At 44.2% G+C, this 23,325-nt stretch overlaps 1 protein-coding gene across 1 annotated transcript in view; it reads right to left on the bottom strand.

The window, feature by feature from the left end:
* EXOSC1 (exosome component 1) overlaps window positions 1–23,325 on the bottom strand; it is a 182,871-nt gene that overhangs the window by 2,506 nt on the left and 157,040 nt on the right. The window contains exons 6-7 of the mRNA XM_069611579.1: window positions 10,091–10,141; window positions 7,926–8,010 (exon numbers count right to left, since the gene is read on the bottom strand). Of these exons, the coding sequence (XP_069467680.1) occupies window positions 7,926–8,010; window positions 10,091–10,141 (136 nt within the window). The remainder of the gene's footprint in view (window positions 1–7,925; window positions 8,011–10,090; window positions 10,142–23,325) is intronic.

Below are 23,325 nucleotides of genomic sequence, written 5' to 3'. Positions count from 1 at the left end.
TACTTCTTAGTGTAAAAAAAAATAACTGGTCCCTTCTCGATCCCAAAATGCTACACTTTATTCACCCAAACGCAGTGTTCCTCATAACTAGTTATAGCTGAATTAGTTCCATAGGTCTAGTCTTAGTATTGCAGGCTGGTCTAAAACCGAAGCTAAAAATGTCAGAATAGATAGTATGTAAAGCTAACAATTGCATAGCAGAGAAAGTACACTTGTGTATTCATTCCGGAATAAAAAATGAAAGGTCGCTAATGGGCTCTTAAAACACTGCAAAGTTCAGTAAAGCATCATCTTTGTTTTCAGGGCCTCCTGCTGGGTCTACGGCTTTGCCCCCTGCAGCATTCTCTGCAGATGCTCACAATCTTGCCTGTTTTATCTTGGCATGCTCTTCTCGTGTCAAGCGATCTCTAGATCGCCTCCCCCATTTCTCGCTCACTTCAAAACATGTGACCGAGTTTATACAATTTAATTAGCTGCCATTAAGCCCGACCCATCTACGGCCAGTGCACTTGAGGTATCGGTCTTTATAATCGAAATTGTGCTTTTTGACCAGGCACTTCCGCCCATAACTTTTAAAGAGTTAAACGGTAGTTGCCAAAGCGAGCTTTGTATGTCAGAATAACTCCGTAACTCTCGTCTTTAAGCCTGGTGCTTTGAAAGCGTTGTTCAAGTGGTGCACTTGCATGCTTCCTTATTTGTTATAAGAGTGTAATGCAACACTTAAGCATTCGACTTTTAAAGTGTGGGTTTAAAACAATATATACATATTTTACTTCCAACAGTTTCACTTGTGCATGCCATTTTGTCACTGTGGAGTTCAGGTGGGCGGGTCTGCTTCTGGCGAAGATCCATCATTCATTTGCAACAGAATATCGTTCCATCATTTCGTCCTTAAGCTTTTCAAGGGTTTATAAAACAATCTATTCTGAAAGTGAAAAGTCTTGCTAGCAAGTATCTAATAGCAGCAAACAATGAAAGCCTCTCATCTGAAGACACAAAATGCAGGCGCAATAAACATTTACAAGGCATTCATAGCTTGTCATTTGAATTCTAACCTGCCCCAATCCCATGCATCTGAAGCGTGCTCTGGGGTCTTCATTTGGGTGACAGAAAGGAACAGGTTATTGATGTTTAACTAATGTAACGCTCACATCTGGAACAGCCTTCCTGTCTCCTTGAAACTTGAGGAGAACCATCTTCGGTTCCGGAAGCACCTCAAAACCTTCCTCTTTGCCTCCCCCTCTCCCCGGCTAAACTTCTTGGCAGAAACGGCACTTGTTACCTGGCCACCCCTTCGGATTCACGGGACCCAGGTCCCGCCAGTTGCCCACCCGCACTGCCTCCCTTGCTACGCTGGCACCTGTGGACTGTTTTCTGTATCCCTACAGTCCCCCTACCAGCACTTATGTCTGCACTTGCCTTGCCACCAGTGGCCGTTTTTCTTTTTTATCTTATGTATTCTACTATCCCTTGTACTGCACTTTTCCCCTCTCCCTTCCCCATGCACTTTTTCCCTCTCCCCCGCCCCATGCTCTTGTGCGATCTGAAGGATACCTGGCCTAGTAGGATTGTTTCTGTTCTTCCCTGTTCCTCCTCCCTTGCCTCATCGTGCCTTGAAACACCTGTGTATAGGCGTGTTATAAATGTCATCATATCGTAACAATTAAAAACCATGCTCTTCTGAGAATCAAGAGGGTGAAGCTGGACTTCCCTCCATTTCCAAGACCAAAGCTCTGATTAGTAGCCAAGCGGTACTCAGACTCCACCATCCACTCAGCTTCTCAGATGAAGAAAGCAATCGGCAGCACCCAGGACAAACGAGTGGCCCACCCTGCCAAAGTACCCACAACTGCTCAACATACAATGAAAGGGGAAAATCTGACTAAAACAGAAGTGGGAAGTGCGAAGCAAGAGCAAACACGGATATCTGGACTTTCCAGAAGCACAGATATGTGTCGGTCAACGGTTGGGCGATTAGCCCAAGTTGTGCGCCAGTATACCCTTGGAGTATTGAGACTAGGCATTACCATAACCTGCCAGACTGCAGAACTCCTTGCTAGCCTTTAGAAGAAACCTTAAAACACATCTTTTCTACTAATTTCAACTGTGCAAACTTCATGCCTGTGCATTCCTCTGCCAATATCACCTACACAATCAGCATTTGCTTTTCCTTGGGAAAGGAAAAACCTGTAGCTAGCCTTCCATGGACGATATATCTTTAACTCAAAGAACTACTCACTCAAGGAGAACTGACTAGTATAAAGCTTCAGGGTTTCTCAAAGAGCAAAGCTCAGGGGTGTATGAAGTGAAGCATGTGCCCTGGCACCATTGTCGAAGAAAAATCATTAAGAGAATGAAATAAAAACAGATTCAGTTAGAATTGTGCAAGTAGACCCCCAATCTCTCCCAACCAGCGGCCCTAGACAATGCCTCATCCATCAGACCACAGAGAGACAGCCAGCAAGTCCACAGAAACACCAGGAAAAGTAGACCCCCAATCAACCACCCTCTAGAAGTAGGCACTTGCACTGTGCCAATCCCCTGATTGCAGGATATTGGCAGAGACATACGGACAGTTGAAAAGGATATTGACATGCAGAGGAGATAAAAGGGGGACATTGTATACCTGTAATTGTCATTCCGACTCCTGTATGTGCTTAGAGTCGCATGCTTTGCACAGGCTGCCATCTAGTGGGTGGTGCAGAATATTACATGGACTTGTTTTCTAAATCAAAAAGGTACATCAACGGGGCGGGTTTGCAATACTATCCCTACTGTGACGTGTACTGTACCCATGGTCCTTCAAGCGACGAGGTCCTCACATTTATTTTTCTGTCCGAGGTTGCATGAAGTGTGCAGTAAAAGGATTATTGTTTAAATGTGAAGGTGTATATTGTCTATGTACCTTCTACTCCCAAAGAAGGGAGGAAGTGTGGGCGCATGCAAATCTAAGCAGATCCCAGCATTAGAAAGACGATTACAAGTATGTAATGTTTGTCTTCCTAGGCGTGTGGATCTGCTTAGAATCACATGTTTTGAAAAGACCAGCAAGCAGTACTAGTAGAAGGAGGTGGGTTGTTAGAAGGAACAGAGGCAAACAAATATCTTCACGCTACTTGTCCCACGAGAGTCACTCCTTGCCTTTGTGTCCACACAGTAATGTGGAGTCAATGTGTGAAATGAACTCCATGCAGCTGCTCTACAGATTGCCTCCAAAATCAAATTTGCAATGAAGGCCAATGTGGCACCTGTAATTTGCGTATAGTGCGCTTTAGGTGCAAATGGTAGTTCCTTGTTGGACAACCTGTAACACTGCTGTATGCATTTTACTATCCATCTAGAAATAGCTGCCTTTGAGACAGGGTCCCCTTCTCTTCTGACAGCTAGGGAAACAAAGAACTGGCCTGTTTTCCCCCGATTGTCTTGGTTTTGTTGAGGTAGTATATGACAGCTCTAACATCTAGTGTACAGAGGGCTGTCTCTGCAGAGTTTTGCAGGGCGGGAAAACACAGAGTTCAATAGATTGGTCGACATGTATTTGGAAATTAACTTTGCTGTGTTCTTAAGACCACCTTGATTTTATGTATTGTGACAAAGGGTTCTGTAATATACGATGTCTGCAGCTCATTTACCCATATGGAAGTGACAGCTATAAGAAATGCGGCTTTGTAAGTGAGCTCTTTGAGGCTTGCCTTCTGCATAGACTCAAAAGAGAGACCCATGATCTTATTAAGAACAATATTTAAATCCAATACCAGGGTGGATTTGCAATGCGGAGGGGGGGGGTTAAACAGGGCATATAGTCTTTTCACCCTTTCCATAAAGGCTTTTAACGAAAGTTTTCACCATGAAACCTTGCTTTGTGATGTTGCGTATGCAGAATGGGCAGCTAAATGGACTTGAAGACCAGTCCAACAAACGAAGTAGATAGTGTACTACATAGATGGTGATTTTCTGAACCAGTTTGGACAGATTTAGAGAGTGTGTGACACACCTTGTTGGTTAATCTAAAAACATGGCAGTTGGGCTGTCCGTGATAAGGAGTACATTCTTCCCTGCTAGAAGATGCTGGAACACTTGTAGTGCCTTGTACACTGCTAGCAACTCTAGAATATTGATGCTTTTCCCTGCTTGCGTTTGTGTCCACATGCCTGAAGGCAATGCGCTCCCCAACTTGAAAGTGACGTGTCTTGTGATTGCGACGTGTCTTGAGGGTTTAAAACAGGGGTTTCCTTTTAACAAGTTCTCCTGTGTCCCCCATTGAAGCGCCGGCACTACAGCCTGCAACAATTCTCTCGCGCCTGCGACCATTGTTTCACTAACCATTCCTGTATTGGATGGATGTATAGCCTTGCATGTGTCACAATGAATATGCATACCACCTTCATACTAAGAAGGTGCATTACCTCACTGACTGATCTGATGACCGACTGTACAACATGGGATTTGTACTAGAATGTTTAAGACCCTCTAATTGGAGGGGAAGACGAAAGCGTCTTCGGTTTGAATTATTGCCCCTAGAAATTGTTTTACCCGATTGGGAACCAGGCTTAACTGATAGAAAATCCTGGTTGATGCAGAAGGTCCATTGTCTCCTGCGTATGCTGTTGACACATTTGTGGTGGGTCTTTTGTTAGGAACCAGTCATCCATATAATGGTACACTGGGATTGTCTGTGTAGGTGTGCCACTACTACCAAGTGGTAGTGTGTGGACCCCACCTTGAATATTGGGTACTTTTTGTGAGCTGGCATTCTTGAAATATGAAAGTATGCATGTTTCATATCCAGTGTTGCCACGAAGACTCCCCTTTTGAGAAAAGGAATAATTTCCTGTAATGTTGTCATTCTGAAAGTTTGAGGTTTGACATATGGGTTTGCCTGTCTTTGAGAAGAGTACTGGACGTTTTGTCTTGTCCTTCATTGGAACAAGGAAGTACACAAAATAGGTACCCTGTTTACCTCTGACAGGGGTGGGGGGTGGACTAGCTCCATGGCTCCTTTTTGCAGTAGAACCATTTCTGCTTGGAGAATCTGTTGGTGTTCTAGTGAGCATCATCATGCAGTAGTTGCATAAATTCCAAACAGCATCACCTTTCACAGTTCATAATACCTACTTGTCTGATGCGATTGCCCTCCCATACGTGGGCGAATGGCGATCTGCGAACCATAACCATGGTGCTATGGGAGGGGACCTGAAACGGAGTCATTCTTTGATGGGAGAAGCCAAATCTCCGGCGGTTTGGCCTCTACTCCAGCTATGGCCTTGGCTGAATTGTCTCTAAAAGGACAATTATGAAGCTGGTAATTGTCTGCGATTGGTGTACCAAGAACTAGAGCCTACCCCTTATGTGCAGGTTGATAGGGCGGAGGGTCATGCATATCCTGGTCCGCGAAAATGACAGTAGTTACCATATGACGCTTTTTGAAGGAAAGCGTTATTTGCAATCTGCCCGAGGGTTGTAAGAGTTGCGTGTTTTTTTTGGCTGTTTCATGGGCATCATCCACTGCCTTCCTGAACAGGATATTATCCTTGACTGGCATGTTAATTAGCATGACCGCATTCTGTGGTTTAATCCCGAATTTCAAAGACCCGCATGGCCATTTAGTGTCCATTCTGTCACTATTCTGCTGGCTGTATCTGAAGCGTCCAGAGTATTCTTTACAATGGCATTTGCCATCTGCTTGCCTTCAGATTAGGTCTAAGCATTTCAGACCGTAGAGGCTCATGGACTGCGCTAACCTGGTATTCCACCTGATCCCAATGGGCTGCATTAAAACTAGCCATGAGCGTGGTGGTATTAGCGATACGCATCTGAAACGCAGCTGATGCCGGTACCCTTTTCATAATAGCATATAACTTTTTGCTTTCTTTATCTGGTGGGGCCTCTGAAGTAGCCAAGGGTGTACCAGCCCTTCTGCAGTTGGTAGTTAGCAAGGAATTGGTCTTTAACTGACCCGTAATAAAAAGTGGGTCGGTGGGTGCTGGCTTAAAGCCTCTCTCTATACGTGAATTGACATCCCTGGTTTGTGCTGGAGTTGAAAGGGACAGTAGTAACAGTCTTTTAATCGATTGTTACAATGAGAAACTAACCTATTGGTTTCTTTTCATCGAGGAGGTCTTCAAAGTCAGTTTCCTCTTCGGACTCATGTATTTCGATTTTGAACAAATCAGCTGCTTTCTTTAGGAGTTCATTATATGGCAACTGATCATCAATGAGTTAGGATGAAATAGAATCAATGGCGACGTCTGGAGATGGTACTGCATAATCCTCAGGCTCTGTGCCAGGATCATCCTCCAAAAACACAAACATCCTAGTCATCTGCATCTAGCTGAATAATGGACTATTCATAAGGCCCAGCAGATTCAACGTAGGTGCTTTTGAGGGAGGTTCTGCCTCCTCCTGAACTACGCGCTTATGCTTTATTGGGCGTTTCTCCAAGTAACTCCTTAAAGGAAGCCATCTTGTTAAGAGTGACCCAAATCTATCCTTAGTCGAAGCATTAACAGAGGTTGTGTCTTGGAGAGGAAAGACCATTTCCTCCTCTTGAGTTCTTGTGTCTTGTTTTGAGTGTATCCACTAAATGAATGGTGGCCTTGGTGTATCCTGACCTTGGCTTTGCATAGGTGCCGAAACAGTCTGTTTTGGAGCATGCGGTGGATGTTTCGGTGACTGAGAAGGTATTTCTTTGCTCTGTATATGTTTTGGACTTTGGGATTTGTCCTGAAAGCGAAGCACTGGGCGAAGGGCGCTGAGGGTTTACTAGTCGCTGAGCCGGCAGCCGAGGAGACAAGCTCTGCCGTCTCCTTTAAACCTTTCGCTAGTGCGTCGACATGTGTGGCGAGGTACATTTGTGTATAACAGTGTGTTTCTTTTGTGTCTGCGCCTCATGCACCACCCCCGACACTACTGTGTGTTTTAGATGCTTCCCTTTGTCACCAGAGGAAGCCTCTATAGCAGTGTGCGACCCCTGCCGTTGGTGCTGGGGAATGGCCCTTGGGAATCTTACGTTTCCTGATCAGATGTCTCCACGGCGTCCCTAAAGGTGCTGGGACGATCCTGCTCTGCCTTGGATTCCTACATGACAGCAGGGTATCCAGGCAATGCCTCAGCCTGCATCGCGTAGGCTGCCCAGCGCTTCGACCACTGAGGCTTAAGTGTTTACAGCTTGAAGAGATTACACACTCAACATTTAGTCTCCCGGGGGTCTCTAGGAAGGCAATGCTTACACACACTATGTGTATCCTTCCAGTGAAAGATTCGATTGCAGGACAGGCAACATTTAGAAAGGAGTCTTCTCCATTATTAGAGCTGGGGAACAGCAAGACCAAATGTAATATGAAACACTCTAAATGTACAAAATGTTTTCCCTCACTCTCCCTACTGTGTAGGCCGAAGCCTGAAGAGCTGTAGGCCGTCAGCGAGGCTCCGGAATCCATGGACGTTTGTGAAGATGTTATTGATCGCCAAAGACTGTATTCTGAGAGGATTATAATTAAAGTAATATAAATTTAAATGTACAGTGACAAGCAATAACTCCAAAAAGGGAACTGCAAGCAACACAATGGTGGAAACAAAGAATCTGAGGACCTTTGATGCGTGAAGGACCATGGGTACAGTACAGGTCACACTAGGGATAATATTACAAGCATGTTCTGTCAATGTCCCTTTTCAAAAACAAGTCATGTAATACTCCGCACCAACCACTAGATGTCAGCCTATGCAAAGCATGCGATGCTAAGCAGATCCACAAGCCTCCGAAAAAAAGTTATGCAACATTGGGTAGAGACCCATTGGCATTATATGAACATACAAGCATGGTAAAAATGTTGCTACTTAGGTTGTCTAAGAAGTCAGAGAACGTGAAGGGTTGCATTGTGGGAAGTGATGTGCACGACACCCAAAAGGACAGGAGATTCCCTTACCTGCTTCACTGTGGGCTACCACTACTCCAAGTTCGTTTTCAGATGTTGTCAGCAGGTAGTTGGACTGTGCATCCCCAAGAGATATCTAAAACACTTGTCAAGGAAGTCAAATTTGAAGCAGTTTATTGCAAGCCAGTTACACCTTTTTCAATATGCACTATTAAAAATGTCAAAATAAACAATGCCTCCAAGCTATCCCACTACTTGATATATGATATGATTATTTATATAGCGCCTATACACAATGTGTTTCAAAGCGCTTCAAGGCAAGGGAGGGAACAAGGGAAAATACAACCACATTCTTACAGGCCATGAGTCATTTGGTCGAAAACCAATGGCAACTCCCCTTTTTCTTTATTTTTTTTACCAACCGAAAGGAGAAAAAAAAATATAAATAAATAAAAAAATACGACTCTTTTTTTTTTCCGACCAATTGGTATTCGACCAAATGGTCATTCAATCTTTTATTTTTGACGAAATGACTGGACACCGCCATGAACAGTAAGGATGTGAAATTAACTATCGTACTCGGCCTGACGACCTTTCAGATAGTGCAAGAGCTAAGACATAGATAAGGAAGGGAGGGGGGGGGGAGAGTGGGAAGGAAATGGAAACAGAGAGGCGACTACGGTACTAGGCCTGACGACATTTCTGGTAGAGCCGAAGAAAAACAAAAGGTGAGGGAGAGGGGTGTAGAAAGGGAGGGGAGGAACAAAACATGCGACTATCATACTAGGCCTGACGACATTTCAGATAGTGCTGGAGGGGTGGTGGGGAGGGAAAAAACTAATGGGAGGGTGGAGGAAACAGACGAGGTTGCTATCATATTAGGTCCGGGGACAATTCTGATAGAGTAAGTGCATAGAAGAAAGTAAGGGGAGGAGATGAGAAAAGGGAGAACGGAAAGGAGGAGAGAAAAGAGAGTAAGCAGTCAAAAAGAGTGGAGAAGCAAGAGTGGAGAGCGAATACAATTGCAGAAGTCAGTAGTAACACAATGTTGCAAGCCAGGATACAAGATGAAGATGGGAACAGCATGATTCAGGGCCACCATGAGTACAAGATGCAAAGGAAGTCCAGCATGAGAGTTGAGAAAGAGTGACGCACTGTGAATGAATGAAGTCCATAAAAGTCAAATCCAGCATTGGCCACAAGACAGTGATGGTGAAGGAAGGCACCAGGTGGGCGGGGCTTGCTAAGTGGTGAAAAAGAGCTTGATGCTCTTTCAACTGCATTGGCATCTACGAAGGAAACCCAGTGAAAATGGAAGTGCTTGTGGATAGAGGCACATGAACAGCAGTTAACTCTAAAGCCCTCTGTAGTTGTACAGCAGCCATGGATCAGAAAAGCCTCATATTAATGAGTCCGAGGATGCCCATCAATGAGTCGGAGGCTTGCGATTCATTCTTGGGTTCTCCACACAAATAAAGGTTTTGTCAGGTTTTGAAGAGACCAGAAACGTGCAACTTGTAATAAATATGCATGCACAATGTAGCTTTTAAAATAAATGGGAAAATATTGTGTTAAATTGTACAGACGCTTTAGATCTGTCAATTTTGTGGCGTATGCACAGCACAGTAGAAAATAAATTAAACATTTGTTGTTTCTACCAAAAGGTATACACTCAGATTCTAGGAACAAATCTGACGAAGTATATGCAAGTTTTAAAGAAAACCTAGCAATTCGTTTAAAAAAAATGAAATTACCACTTTTACATCAGTTTTCAAGTTCACTGTGTAATGGAAGGGTTTCTGGGTCTTGCAAAGATGAACTCTGCTTTAATATTTAAAAAGAAAAAAATCCATTTCACTCATAGCATTTGGCTGAAGTACACTGTGACCACCAATCTAATGACTTTAGCAAATTAAGCGTTCTATGTTTAGTTTAGCTAATAAAGAAGAAGTGGTTGCATTTGAAATGTTCCTAATAAAAAGCAGTGTTCGAAATGCAATTTTTTTTGGAAGGTAGTAAAAGGACCACTAGAAAAACAGAAGCTTCTGGCAACTCACACACACAACCCAACCTAGTATCTGAGCATTACACCAGCTACTTACTTCCATGTGCGTTTTGGGTCCAGCACAATGTCAGCAGAATTCACTTTGCCATCTTGTTGCAGACTCAAATTCAACTTAACCAAAATTATCCAATTTAGCAAATGAAAAGGATACCACCTTTGCCAGTACAATGTCTCCTGGGCGAAAACACTTATATACTTCCACCTAAGAAAGGTAAACGGGCATGGTTATTTAATCAAGCAAAACATGTTTTTGCCAAAATAAAAACATCCTTCCACCAACTACTACTGCCTTTGACCAGTCAAGGATACACAACAAGGAATGAGTGACTGTTTCACAATGTTATGACCAAACAAGTGAACCGGGTCCCTACAATATGTACACACAACAAACCATTCTTCCTATATTTTCGTTTCCAAAATGTCAGAATATGGAAATACAGTGGACCCAGTATCCTGAAATTCCTCGGGATGGTACCCCATCTATGCAAGGACCAGGAAAATGCAGCCCCACAGGTTCCTACCTAGAGAAAGGCTACAGATTGCCACTGTTGTATGTATGAACAGGATATATGTAGCACAAACCCAGCCAGCAAGCAAGGGTGCACAGCACAAATACAGAGAGGAGAAAGTGGCAAGAGAGACGAGATATATCAGGGGGTCAACAGGGAGGTTTATTTGTAGAACGGGGTCTCCAGTTCTCTTCTTTAAGAGCAGGAGAGACTGGGGCAATTTTTTTGTTTTTGTTTTAACTGTATCGACAGTTTTTACAAAAGAACATGATTCATCGTTAACTTTGTCTTTTCTTTTCCTCGTTTTGTTTCTTTGGGTTGGCTTGGGAGGGCCAAGTCCTTTTGTATTTTACCTTCTGGGGCAATATGATGTACTTCAGTATGTGTTGGGAGTCTCTTTCTCCCCCCTCTCAACGTGTAATTTATTTAGTTTTGGGAGGACGATGTATCACTCAAGACTCTCAGAACCTCTTGGTTCCCTTTTCGATATTGCCAGTCTGTTGGTTGTCGCAATGTCTTATCATTCTCAAAATGTTTCTCAAGGTTCTCAGCAGTCCTCCGGTTCTAGTGTTTTGTAGGCTCCCTCCAAGGCTCTAGGTGTTCTCCAAAACCTCTCAATACCTCCAAGGTTCTAAGCAGATTACTGAATTCTTCGCACCATTCGGGTTCCAGGCATTTCTCAAAACCCTTCATCTGGGCAATTTCCAGAAGATTACTTCTGCATATGCTTCCTTGCCTGGCAGACAAGCACAGAAGTGAAAGACAGACTTCGTAAACCTCGCCACACAGCAGCCTCATGCTGCCATCTTATACCCATCAGGAAAAGGGTTGGGAGGGACAAGCGGCGGTTGAAATGCAGTGTGGCTGGTCACAAACTACATTTCCCAGAATTCCTGGGGGTGCGTGGCTTGCACACGTCACAGCAGGTATGGCCAGCATAAAACTGCTGTTCTGCCCGTGCCAGGTGTGGTTTATTGAAGATGGTCGGCATGGGCGGACGCAGCGTGGGGGGCGTTACATCGTAGTAGACTGTGGCAGGAAACTGGAGAGCAGATAAAAGGACACAGGCTACGCAGCGGTGACTGAAGCTTCCGGGTGTCCTCACAGGGCACCCGGACTTCAGTTAAGTGCACGCCATTGTCAACCATGTGCGTTTTCTATGGTGGTTCAGTGTTGGGAGTATATATCATTTCTGCAACTGAAAACTAACTTGTATGCTACGCTATTTCCACTACTAGTGGAAGGACAGTATTATTGGAGCACTGAACTGCTGTCATGGAGAGTTAAGTTTGGTTCTTGATGCGAGCGTTTGAGGATAAACACGCAGATTAGCCAGTGCAGTTGCGCTGAGGAACATTTGTTTTCTGTTGTACTTCATGTTTTAGTGCTATGTGTCTTCATGTACATTTTGCCTAACAGGCCATGAGTTTTGTCAATCATTAGGAGAGATCCCCAGTTTGTTCCAGATGTTGCCATGTTCATACTGTGAGGGTGTGTCATGTTGTAGGTCATTCATGTTTTGGATCCAAGGAGGTCAGGGGACAGCATGTTGGTAGTAACAGAGAGGTAGTAGGCATTATCAGGCAGGTTAGGTCATTTCTAAGAGAGGGCAGGTTAATAGGTGTATGTGCAAGTGTATCGAGGTGTGTTTTCTTCCCAAATTACCCTCTACCCATCCAACTTTGTTACCCTACTTTCCCCTTCCTATCCACAACCACTCCCTAATCCCTCCTTCCCCCACTGGCTGCCACGTGGTCCCCTATAAAGGCTAACATCAGGGCCCCGTGCCAACCACGGTGGGAGAGTCAAACTCTGGTTAGGCAGTGGGTGTCGATACCCTTCCCTTCAAGTTTTGATGTAATAAACCGCCCCCATATACAGGGTTATATTACCACCCAAGCCAAATGGATGCGCCCCCCACCCTTTAGCGGAAGTGCTAAAGGCCTTGCAGGAGATTCAGGCAGCGCTAGCACACACAAGCCAGGAGACCACGGGTTTAAAAGCCCTGGTACAGGGTTTAGTGGCACAAGGGACCCTGTACCAGCTGGACAATGCAAGGACGCCGGGGTCAGGTGGGTGACCATCAACAGTAATAGTACAGCAGCCAAGCAACGTGCTGTTGGCCTCCCCGGAAAGGTTTGCTGGGGATCCACGGAAATACATGACTTTTAACACAGTGTAGATTGCATGTCCTCTGTAAACTAGCAGTGTTCGAAAGCACACAGGCACGGACAACCTTTGTTATTACATATTTGACTAGGGGATGCAGCAGCATGGGCCATGGCATTGATCCCTTGTTATAGGATTGGAACACGTTTTTTGGCAGATTTTGGATGTTTGTTTAAAAGATGGTAAGTGTCATTAGTGCAGGACAATTAACTTTTGGCAATACGACAAGGGCACAAGATTTGGTTACCTATGTCACCAAGTTTAACCGGCTGGTGATTGAGACCGATTGGCCTGAAACCAAGCAAACAGTTCTCTTCTGTCAGGGTTTGTGGGGGGAGCTCAATGACACTATAGCACAGGTGTAACGTCAACCTACTTCTTGCACTTTGATTATTGACTAATCTTGCGATTAGACCTCCAACTTAATGAACGGAAAGAGGAAACGAAGAAGCCAGGTGCAGTCCCTTTTGTACGTTCAGACAGCCTGAACCCCTTACCCTTGTATGAAGTGGTGACTATGCAAATTGGGAGTGTAAGGGGACCATTGTCAAAAGGAAAAAAGAAAGGAAAATAATCTCTGTTTAAATTGTGGTCAATCAGGACACTTTATTCAAACCTGTCTCCTCAGCGGAGTACAGGGGCTGACTGAAACTAGATGGAGGCAGGAAAAGGACAGGCTCGACCTTAGAGGGAATGGTGGGGTATCAGGCCAAATGAGATCCAAGTTCCCAAATTGGGCGGCAAATAACTTACAGAGGAAAACCTCCCATTTGTATATTATGGTGACATTGTTCTTTGCATGATCTAAACAGGTGGTGGCAACAATGGTGGATTCAGAGGCCACGGATAACTTTGTAAACATTACACTAGCAAAACGGTTGGGTCTACCTTTACAAGATAAGCACCAGGTAGAGGGGTACAATCCGTGGATGGATGTCCATTAACATCAGGTCCTATTACACGTCAGACAACCATTGAAGATGGTGTATTCCTCTGGACACAATGAGGAGATTACATTCAACCTAATGGGTGCCCCTCAGTTAGGGCTCATCTTGGGTACGCCCTAGTTAGTGAAAAATAATCCTGTGATTAATTGGGAAAGACAGGAAGTGAATTTTGATTCTCAGGAGTTTAAAATCGCATACCCAGGAATTGTTGGGACCTGCTACATTCTTGGGAGAGGGTGTGCAGTTGTCACAAAAAGGTAGGGGCGGTACATCCAGTACTGCTTCCTCCGCAGTACCGGGTGTGTGCGAATGGATTTGACAAAGTGGAAAGTGGGGCCAGGGGCTGAGAAATTGCCTCCACACCGGACATATGATTGTGTTGTACATTTAGAGCCATGGGCTAGATTGCCTTGTAGCCAAATCTATGCTCTCACTGAGGTGGAGCACAAATATTTCAAAGAATATCTGGACAATATGTTAGAGAGGGTTTATACAGCATTCTACATCACCAGTATCTTCAGTTATTTTTTGTGCCAAAGGAGGAAGGCACGTTTAGGACATGTATGGACTATGGAGCCTTCAACAAGGTAACGATTAAGAACTGGTTTCCCTTACAGCTGATCTCGGTGCTTTTAGATCAAGTAAAATCAGCTGTGATCTACACGAAATTGGATTTACGTGGGGCTTACCATTTGATTAGAGTGAAGGCTGGTGATGAGTGAAAACCCAATTCAGACTGAGTGCCTAGTGATGCCGTTTTGGTCGTGTAACGCTCCTGCGGCTTTTCAGCACTTCATGCAGGAGGTTTTGATGGAATTCATTGAGGTTTTCGTTATTGTATATATTTATGACATTTTGATTTATTCCGATTCCAAGGAACAACATGTGGGGCATCTGAAGGCTGTATTACAAAGGTTACAAGAGTACCAGCTTTATGCCAAGCACGAGAAATGTGTTTTTCACACAGAAAAGGGTGGAGTTTTGGGGATTTATTTTGACACCAGCAGGCATTATCATGGATACAAAGAAGGTTCAGGCCGTAACTGAGTGGCCTTCACCCCAGTATGTAAAGACGTTCAAGTCCTCCTTGGGGTTTGCCAACTTCTATAGGAGATTTATCAGTAATTTTTCTCACATTGTGGCCACAATAACATGTTTACTCAGGAAGTCCACAAAGTTTGTGTGGGATGAAAGGATGAAAGGGAGGAAAAGGCTTTTCAGGAATTAAAAATGGCATTTACGAAGGCACCCGAGTTGAGACAGCCACAGCTTGAGAGCCTGTTAGAATCGGACGCATCCAATGTGACGTTGGGCGCAGTATTGTCCCAGAAAGATGTGCAGGGCATATGGCATCCGGTAGCATACTATTCTAGAAAGCTCACTGGGTGTGAACAGAAATACTCACTGACAAGGAACTATTGTCAATTACAGCAGCCTTTCTTGAGTGGAAACACTATTTGTTGGGGGCCCGACATCAAGTACTAGTACTGACAGATCACAAGAATTTGCAGTATTTTCAAACAGCTCAAACACTCAGTCCAAGGCAATTGAGATGGTCAAAGTACTTTAATGAATTTGATTTTGTGGTAACCTTCTGGCCTGGAAGGAAAAATGAGAAGGCAGATGCATTGTCCCGGCAGCAACATTTGGAGATGGTGATTCTGGAGATAAAGGCTATTAATTTCTTCCGGAAAGATTATTGGGGAATTTACGGAGGATTTGCTAGGCCAAGCATGCAAAAGCATGAGCAGAAAGGATTTGCAGGTTTGGGTGTCAGGTTATGCAGCCCGGACGGTACGGGAGGGTCTACCATATAACTTAGGGCATTTATACTTGCCAAGTAAAACACTACAAGATAAAGCGTTCTGGTGACATAAATCACCCTCGGCAGGTCATTCTGGGGAGTGAAAGACCAGATTTATGTTGGAGAAATACTTTTGGTGGCCTGACATACAGGAAGATCTGCATGAGTACATTCAAGAATGAGACTTGTATGCAGAGTAAGGCAGACCATTCCAAAAGAATGGGATTGTTACAACCCTGCTCTACAACTGAGAGTCCATGGACGAACATCTCTGGATTTTATTACAGATCTTCCAAAGGAAAGCAAATATGATACAGTTTTGGTGGTGGTGGATTACTTTTCCAAGCAGGCTCACTTCCTTCCATGCATAGGAATTCCGGGGGCTAGTCAATTGGCAGAATTGTTTTTGCAAAGCATCGAACGGTTACATGGCTTGCGAGAAGTACTGTATCAGACCAAAGACCACTGTTCACTTCAAGGTTTTGGCGTGCCTTTTGCAGTATGTTGGGAATCAGTTGTGCCTTATCCACCAGTTATCATCCACAAACAGACGGACAGAGTAAATCAAACATTGGAGCAATACATTCAGTGCTATTAGGGGGACAGCATGTCATCCGGGGTGCGAGCCTTGTGCCTGGCAGAGTTTACCTATAATAACACAGAACATGCATTATTGGGTATGGCTCTCAATGAGTGCCTTTACAGGCAAGAGGAACACATGATCGCCACAATCTTGCCGGAAGTAACTAAGGTTCCAGCCCTTCAAGAACAAACAGTTGCTTCTCGACACAAGGTGAAAAGCACAGCATAATCTAGAGAAGGTCAAATACAAGGCGCAGGCAGACAAGAAATGGCAAGGTATGCCCAGATACAAAGTGGGAGATAAGAGTGTGGTTGTCCATTTGGAACGTACAACTGGTGGGGCCTTGCAAATTTGCACCTAAGTTTATTGGTCCATACGAGATCGAAAAATGTGTGTCACAAACAGCAATGCATTTAAGATTGTCTGACAACTTGAAGATACATCCAGTGTTCCATGTGTCTCTGCTTAAGCCAGGGGTCACTGCCAAGAGGCCACCAGCCGTCATGAGAGATGGACAAGCTGAATATGAAGTGAGACGAATTCTGGATTCCAGAAGGAAGCAGCAACGCTTGTGGTATTTAGTGGAATGGTTGAGTTACGGTTTGGAGGAATGTTCATGGGAACCGGAGGAGTCATTACATGCACCAAGATAGGGGAGACAATTTCATAGAAAAAAATCTGGAAGACCCAGGCCTGGTGAGGGCTCCTGGAAGAGAAGGTACTGTCAGAAAAAGGGTTGGGAGGGGTAAGTGGCGGTAGAAATGCTGCACGGCGGGCCGCCAACTACATTTCCCAGCATTCCTGCGCACATCACGCAGGCACAGCCAGCATAAAACTGCTGTTCCGCCCGTGCCAGGTGCGGCTTCTTGAAGAGGATAGTCGGCACGGGTGGACGCGGCGTGAGGAGCATTACAAAGTAGTACACAGTGGCAGGAAACTGGATAGCAGACAAAAGGACCAGGGCTACGCAGTGGTGACTGTGTGAGACCTGGTGTGTACAGCGCCGTCTACAGCGTTCGGACGTCCCCACAGGGCTCCCGGAATTGGTGCACGCCATTGTTGACCATGTGTATTTTCTAAGATGGTTCCATGTTGGGAGTATATATAATTTCTGCAACTGAAAACTATAACTTGTATGCTACGCTATTTCCACATACTAGTGGGAGAACAGTATTGATGGAGCTCTGAACTGTTGGATCCGTCATTGAGAGTGAAGTGAAGTTTGGTTCATGGTATGAGCGTGTGAGGATAACGCGCTGATTAGGCAGTGCAGTTGCGCTGGGGAACATTTCTTTTCCGTTGAACTTCATGTTTTAGTGCTGTGTGTCTTCATGTACATTTTGCTTAACAAGCCATGAGTTTTGTCAATCATAAGGGGAGAACCCCCCCCCTGTGGTTTGTTCCATATGTTGCCATGTTCATACTGTTAGGGTGCGTCATGTTGTATGTCATTAATGTTTTGGGTCCAAGGAGGTCAGGGGAAAGCATGTTGATAGTAACGTAGATAGGTAGTAGGGATTATCAGGCAGGTTAGGTCATTTCTAGGAGAGGGCAGGTTACGAGGTGTATGTGCAAGTGTATCAAGGTGCGTTTTCTTCCCAAAGTCCCCTCTACCCATCCAACTTTGTTACCCTAATCCTCTTTCCAATTTTCCCCGTTCCTATCCACAACGACTCCCTAATCCCTCCCTCCCCCATTGGCTGCCATGTGGTCCCCTGTAATTGCTAACATCATGAACCCGTGCCAACCACTGTGGGAGAGTCAAACTCACCCTTCCCTTCAAGTTTTGACAATACCAACCTTCTTATACACAGGTAGGAAGCCTGCCACCTTTTTCTTCTGAATTATTTTGGCTCTGGGAGTTTTAGCATTTCCCCGATCTCCACCACCTACCTCATCATGCACTGCTTTTTGGCCCAAAGCAGGGAAATGTCAGGTGATAAGCTACGTCTGCAATTTTGAATACTTTTTGCTACTTTTTTTTAAAACCTATTTTTATTGGCATGTTAAATTATACATTAACCCCCCCCCAACCCCCATACTGCAGTCTCCCCTTCCCTTCCCCACCCCAGCAGAAGTAGCATTCTCATATCTTTCCACATCTTAGGTAGTCTCTGTGATATCATTCTTTTTACATGTCAAATATTATCAAAATGGGTGGGCACCAGTGGTATAAATATTCCCCTTTGAGATAGTCCAAAACATTTACCCAATCATGTTGGAACTTCTCACCATCTCCTTGCAAATTATATGTCATCCATTCCATCGCCATAATCCCCCCTTCCCCAGTTTGAATAACCAATCTCTTATAGTTGGCAGCCGTTTTTGTTTCCAACATTTTGCAATCACCAGCCACACTGCGATTACCATTAGCAAAGGCTTTACCATGTGTCCTTTTGGGAAAGCGAAATTCCGGAACAAACTGCACATCCATTCCCTGGGGGTCAGAGTTACCTCAGGGGTTGCCATTGTTTTTTATCTGGGTTGTGACCTCTTTCCAAAATACCCCCCACACCCACCAAATAGGTTTCCAATCCCCATTCATGCCACAACCCCTCCAACACTTCTCCGAGGTTTATGGAAACATTTTGTGCAATCCTTCTGGTGTGTAATGCCACTGAACCATTATTTTATACCATGCTTCTGTTACCTGATCAACCTAGTCAACTTGGGGATGTTCGTCCAAAGATGTTCCCAATGGTCATCAGGGATATCCATCTCCAATGTCGTTTCCCCCCCATCTATGCATGTAACCCCATACCTGGCCCAACTCCCCTGCCTTAAAAATTGAGTATAGCTTCTATTAAGGATTCTAATCAGGCGTCACACACCAGCCAGGGACTCTTGCCACTGGCCTAGGTTGCAGCACACAATTAAAACACTTTTACTTTATTTCCTACGAATTCAGATTGAGAGAGCACCCAACCCGTCTCACACCCCCTTTTACAAATACCCTGGGTCACAATGGACCATGAACCAGGCCGGTGGGTGGTAATAAAATATTTATTTTAAATTCAAATAAAATTACACAAATTTAATTTTGGGCAGCAATCACCAATGGAGTGATAATTACAAGGTAAATTGATGAAATACACTTAGTTTGACCTTCTAATATAACATACACAAAGCACAAATGAATGAAAGCAATATTACTTTTCGGGTAAATGGCACCCCAGTTAATTCCCCCTGCAATACTCCCTCAAACCCTTATTAACCGAATTATGTGTGGGTAGCAAGGAGTCAGGTATCCTAGGCAACAAACAATTAAAATCTGACCTTTTCCCACGAAATGGGAGGCAAAAGCCTTTGCAATTGAACAAAATAGCACTCTGAATTAGTAAGAATTTGTTTTTCGTGTGCGGTTGAATGAATGAGGTAAAGACGAGTTGTAGCAGTATCAGGGATGTAAGAACAGTAGCCAACTACAAGGCAATGTACCAACAACGGGCATACAGTTCAGAAAATCGACTTGGAAGTGAAAACTGTGCAGCCAAATCACAAGCGTAGAAATTGCATTTGCTAATTTACACGGGTTTAAATGTCAAAACGGTTTGAAAAACGGGTTGAACAAAATTGGAATGCAGTTTTTTTTATGCTGAGTGACAGATGCACATCACAGGGATAATATGAAAGTGAAAGAGTGACTCTAAATTAATGACAGGATGAGATTCTCAATGGGAAAGGAAATTCAGTTTTAAAAATGAAAGCAGTGGACAAAGAAAATAGGTTTGGAAAGGACAAGTTTCACTTAAATTAGATTTTGGTGGCTAGAAAAGAGAAATGCCACCCGTGAAATATAAAGGTTAAACTGCAGTTTTAGCCCCTTCCCGCTGTGTGCCTCTTTTTAGGGAGAATTAATTTAATCAAAATAATACAGATTAAGGCAATTTAACTGCAGAGCTTTTCTTTCTTCCTTTCTCTTTTTGCTGAGAACCTTCGTCGGAGCTCTTTACAGTGAATGAATACACAATCACCTCTTTACACACTCCTGATTAAATACAAGTAAATAAAAAAAAAATTAAAAATAATACTAAGGACTTACACCACGACAGAAATGAGTGGAAGAATGGCACCAACACTTGGAAATCAATGAACAGGATACACAGAGGGTTCTGATTGTTTTAAGGATTCCTGCTAAGGCAGTCATGGGATTTGGGATTAGACCCAACACAATGTAACAGAGCAAGGGATGCAGTTTGTGGTTGCTGGGGGAAGGGGAATACTCGCAACAAGCACTTGAATGGGGTATTTTGGACCGTGGACCGACAGCGAGGCAATATCTCGTCACTGGTCACAACGGCGTGCTCTCCTAGAAGAAAACAGCTGGGCAAAGGTCTTGTCACGGCACAGCGGCACCTCAGCTGGATAGAGCTGGTAGCAGGGCAACCAGGCAGCACTGGATAATCCCAATGAGGATTCAGCCACCTTTCCCCTTTGTCCCCAAGTTATTGGGATTTTTAGTGGTGTTTTTCTGGATCAATGGTCCTGCCTGGATAGGGTCAGCTATGCTCTGACCTGGTCTGGCAGTGGAATCTGGAATCTTGCAGGATGAATATGGAATATCTGGATATGCAGGAGCTGGAAAAGTCAGAACAGAGTGTCCTTTGTCTCTGTGTGAGCTTCCACCTTTTATAAGGCAGGTGACATCACAGGATTTACTATGTGGGCAGACCTTTGGCTTGACATGCCTCCAACAACTGGATTGGTCAGGGGTTACTGTTACCGCCTTTCCGTCAGCCGGTTGGACTTCAGTGACATGACATCCATTTTATGGTGTGGGTTTACAATGCCCATGCCCCCCCCAGTTTGTAGCCAAAATCAGTTATGACATAAATTGCTCATTTTCTTTACAATTATGGCACTTTTGAAAATCATAAAGGCAGTTTCCAGATTTTACACTGAACCTGTCATTCCAATTCCCACATTTGTACGATATTGTTTTGCCGTTCTAATAATCTTTCGCCATTTCTAGTGGGAACTGCTTCACCTAAAACTCGACAATTTTAGATGTGTACCTATTATCACAAAGCATGTTTGCATTAAATTTCAAAGTTATACCATGTATACTTTCCCCATGATTTACATTTTTCTGCCGTTTGCATCCCCCACATGCTAGGGAAAGCTACAATGTCTTGTTTTAATGCCACCAAAATTACATTTCAACTGTTAAACTGTCGTATTACTGCGTTTTCCAGTTGCAGAAATAAAAGTCTTAAAGTTGATTAAATAAGAACAGTCTTTTGTCCCCAAACGAGCCAGTATTGTGTTCCAAATAAAGACATATTTCCCAACCCCCAGCTAAATGTCAGGCTTTGGGCCAGCCTGAATCCAATGTTGCTCTGGAGTTGCCTTTGAAGCTCCCCAGTTTGAGTTGAGGGGAGGTACTGCTAAAATCACACCTATGTGTCCCAGAAATCCATTGTACCAGGCGGGAGCACTGCCACAGAGTCTGACACAGATGCAAGATCCACCTTCCTTGCCTATTAATATGCCCCAGGGGCTGGTCCACTTGAAGGGAGGCATATCCTGTTCCCAGGAAGCCAAGTCCTTTGAAGCCAGGCCAGGAAAACACCTGTTCTGTGGCTTCAGCAAATTCTCTTTTTTCTTTTCTTTCCTGAACCAGAAAGCAAAACTGTTGGAATTAAATATCCTACATATGTTTTACAACAACCCCCTCCCCCCCCCCACCTTTCTATGCAAGGAAAGGGCCTTAATTCAACAATTTACTTTTAAAACAGACATTTCCTCGTTTGTAAAAAAAACACCATTTCACACAAGGTTAATTTTCCTTGGCAGTCACTTCACAATGAGGTTCTCTTACATCTAGATTCTAAACATTATTTTTAGCCCTAGTCGATTTCTCATACACAGAAATCTGTTCAAGGCAAAGGTCCACTGAACACGACAGAAGCACAGATAGGGCTTCTTGTGAAGAGTTTAGCTGTGATATTTTGCTGGAGAAAGTCAAGCGTTTTTCTGTACGGTGTGAGTGAAGTTCTTTGTTATTTCACATATCTTGCCTGACACAGCCTGTCATTCAGTGAGAAATGCCCCCTTTTGTTGGAGCACAACCTGAATATGGATGGACACAGCTGGGTCTCACTGGAACAGAACTGTGTACTGTTGAAACGGTGGAAAAGAGCACCAGGGCGCAGTAAATTTAAATGCAAAATATTTCCTTTTCCAATGGGAAATGTTGAGCTAGCAGCGCTGCTCTTCAATTCTTTTCTTTGGTGCACATAAGGAAAACACTGGCAGCCATTCTCGGGTTATTCCATCTTGCCCCATATGTGCTTGGCAAAGACAGCACATCCATTATTTCCGTGACTGCAAAACACAGTTTTGGTGCAATGCAATGGTGCTCAGAGCCAGCACAGCCATTCTGTTGGTACTGCTGAAAAATGCTGTTTGGTGGGTGGATAAATGTGCTTCACACTTCAAAACCATTTGTTTGTTGTCATTGTGTGTAGTGATACATTTCTCAAACTCTAAGTTCTCTGCCCCGCGGCTGCCTTCCCTCCAGCGCTTGCTATCCAATGTCTTATTTGATATTCTGTCCTTTTCAGAAAGACCACAAGCCGTTTACATTCTACAAAAGGTGTGAATATCGGTTCCCTGTATCATATCTCGCAGCTTTGCACATCCCACCTGCAGCCACTACCTAAACACACCATGCACAGTCCCTGGCTGAAATTGCGGGTTCACAAATATCAGGGTAAAAGGGGCTGGACGCATAGATAAACATCCCTTTTCAAGTAATCAATCCCATATAGCGCACACAAACGCCAGCACCTGCCTAATCTGTGTGGTCTGGGGCCTATCACATCTATGTACTTGGGTGTTCTAATTGTTGTCAGGCAGCAGTGTTCATTCCAGCGCCAGGGTGCCCTCGGGCGTTTGTGCGCTCTATACATTAGTTTAGCATAACATATGTAGCCATAGAACCCCCTCAAAGGAGCACCCCGCTACCGCCCCATCCATCTTTGTCCAGGGTTTTTCGAAATGTCTTCAGTAAACCATTTGTGCAATACTCACAGCTGTGCGGCTTCAAAATATTTTGTACAATTCTGGAGGCCCACACCCCCCAGCCACTTTGTCTCTGGGTGCGTGTGCAGTGCTACTCTGTGGTTTATTTTGCCAAAGGAATCTCGAGATGATTTTATTCAAAGCCAAAAAAAAAAACACTTGCGGAACTGAAATCAGAAGAGCCTGAAAGTGGTAAAGTACCCTCAGGAGTGTCACCATTTTAATGGTGGCCACCCTTCCCAACCATGAGATTCGGAGTGGAGTCCATCTCCGCAGATCCTCCTTGACCGGCCTGCTGGAGCAGCCGTGGATAGTTTGTATCGTACATCTGTGACACTGCATTGGCTA

Source organism: Ambystoma mexicanum, chromosome 8, assembly GCF_040938575.1.
Source record: "Ambystoma mexicanum isolate Mex_15411 chromosome 8, UKY_AmexF1_1, whole genome shotgun sequence".
Lineage (NCBI taxonomy): Eukaryota > Metazoa > Chordata > Amphibia > Caudata > Ambystomatidae > Ambystoma > Ambystoma mexicanum.
Note: the sequence above shows the minus strand (reverse complement) of the source record. Positions and strands in the feature narration are given on the sequence as shown.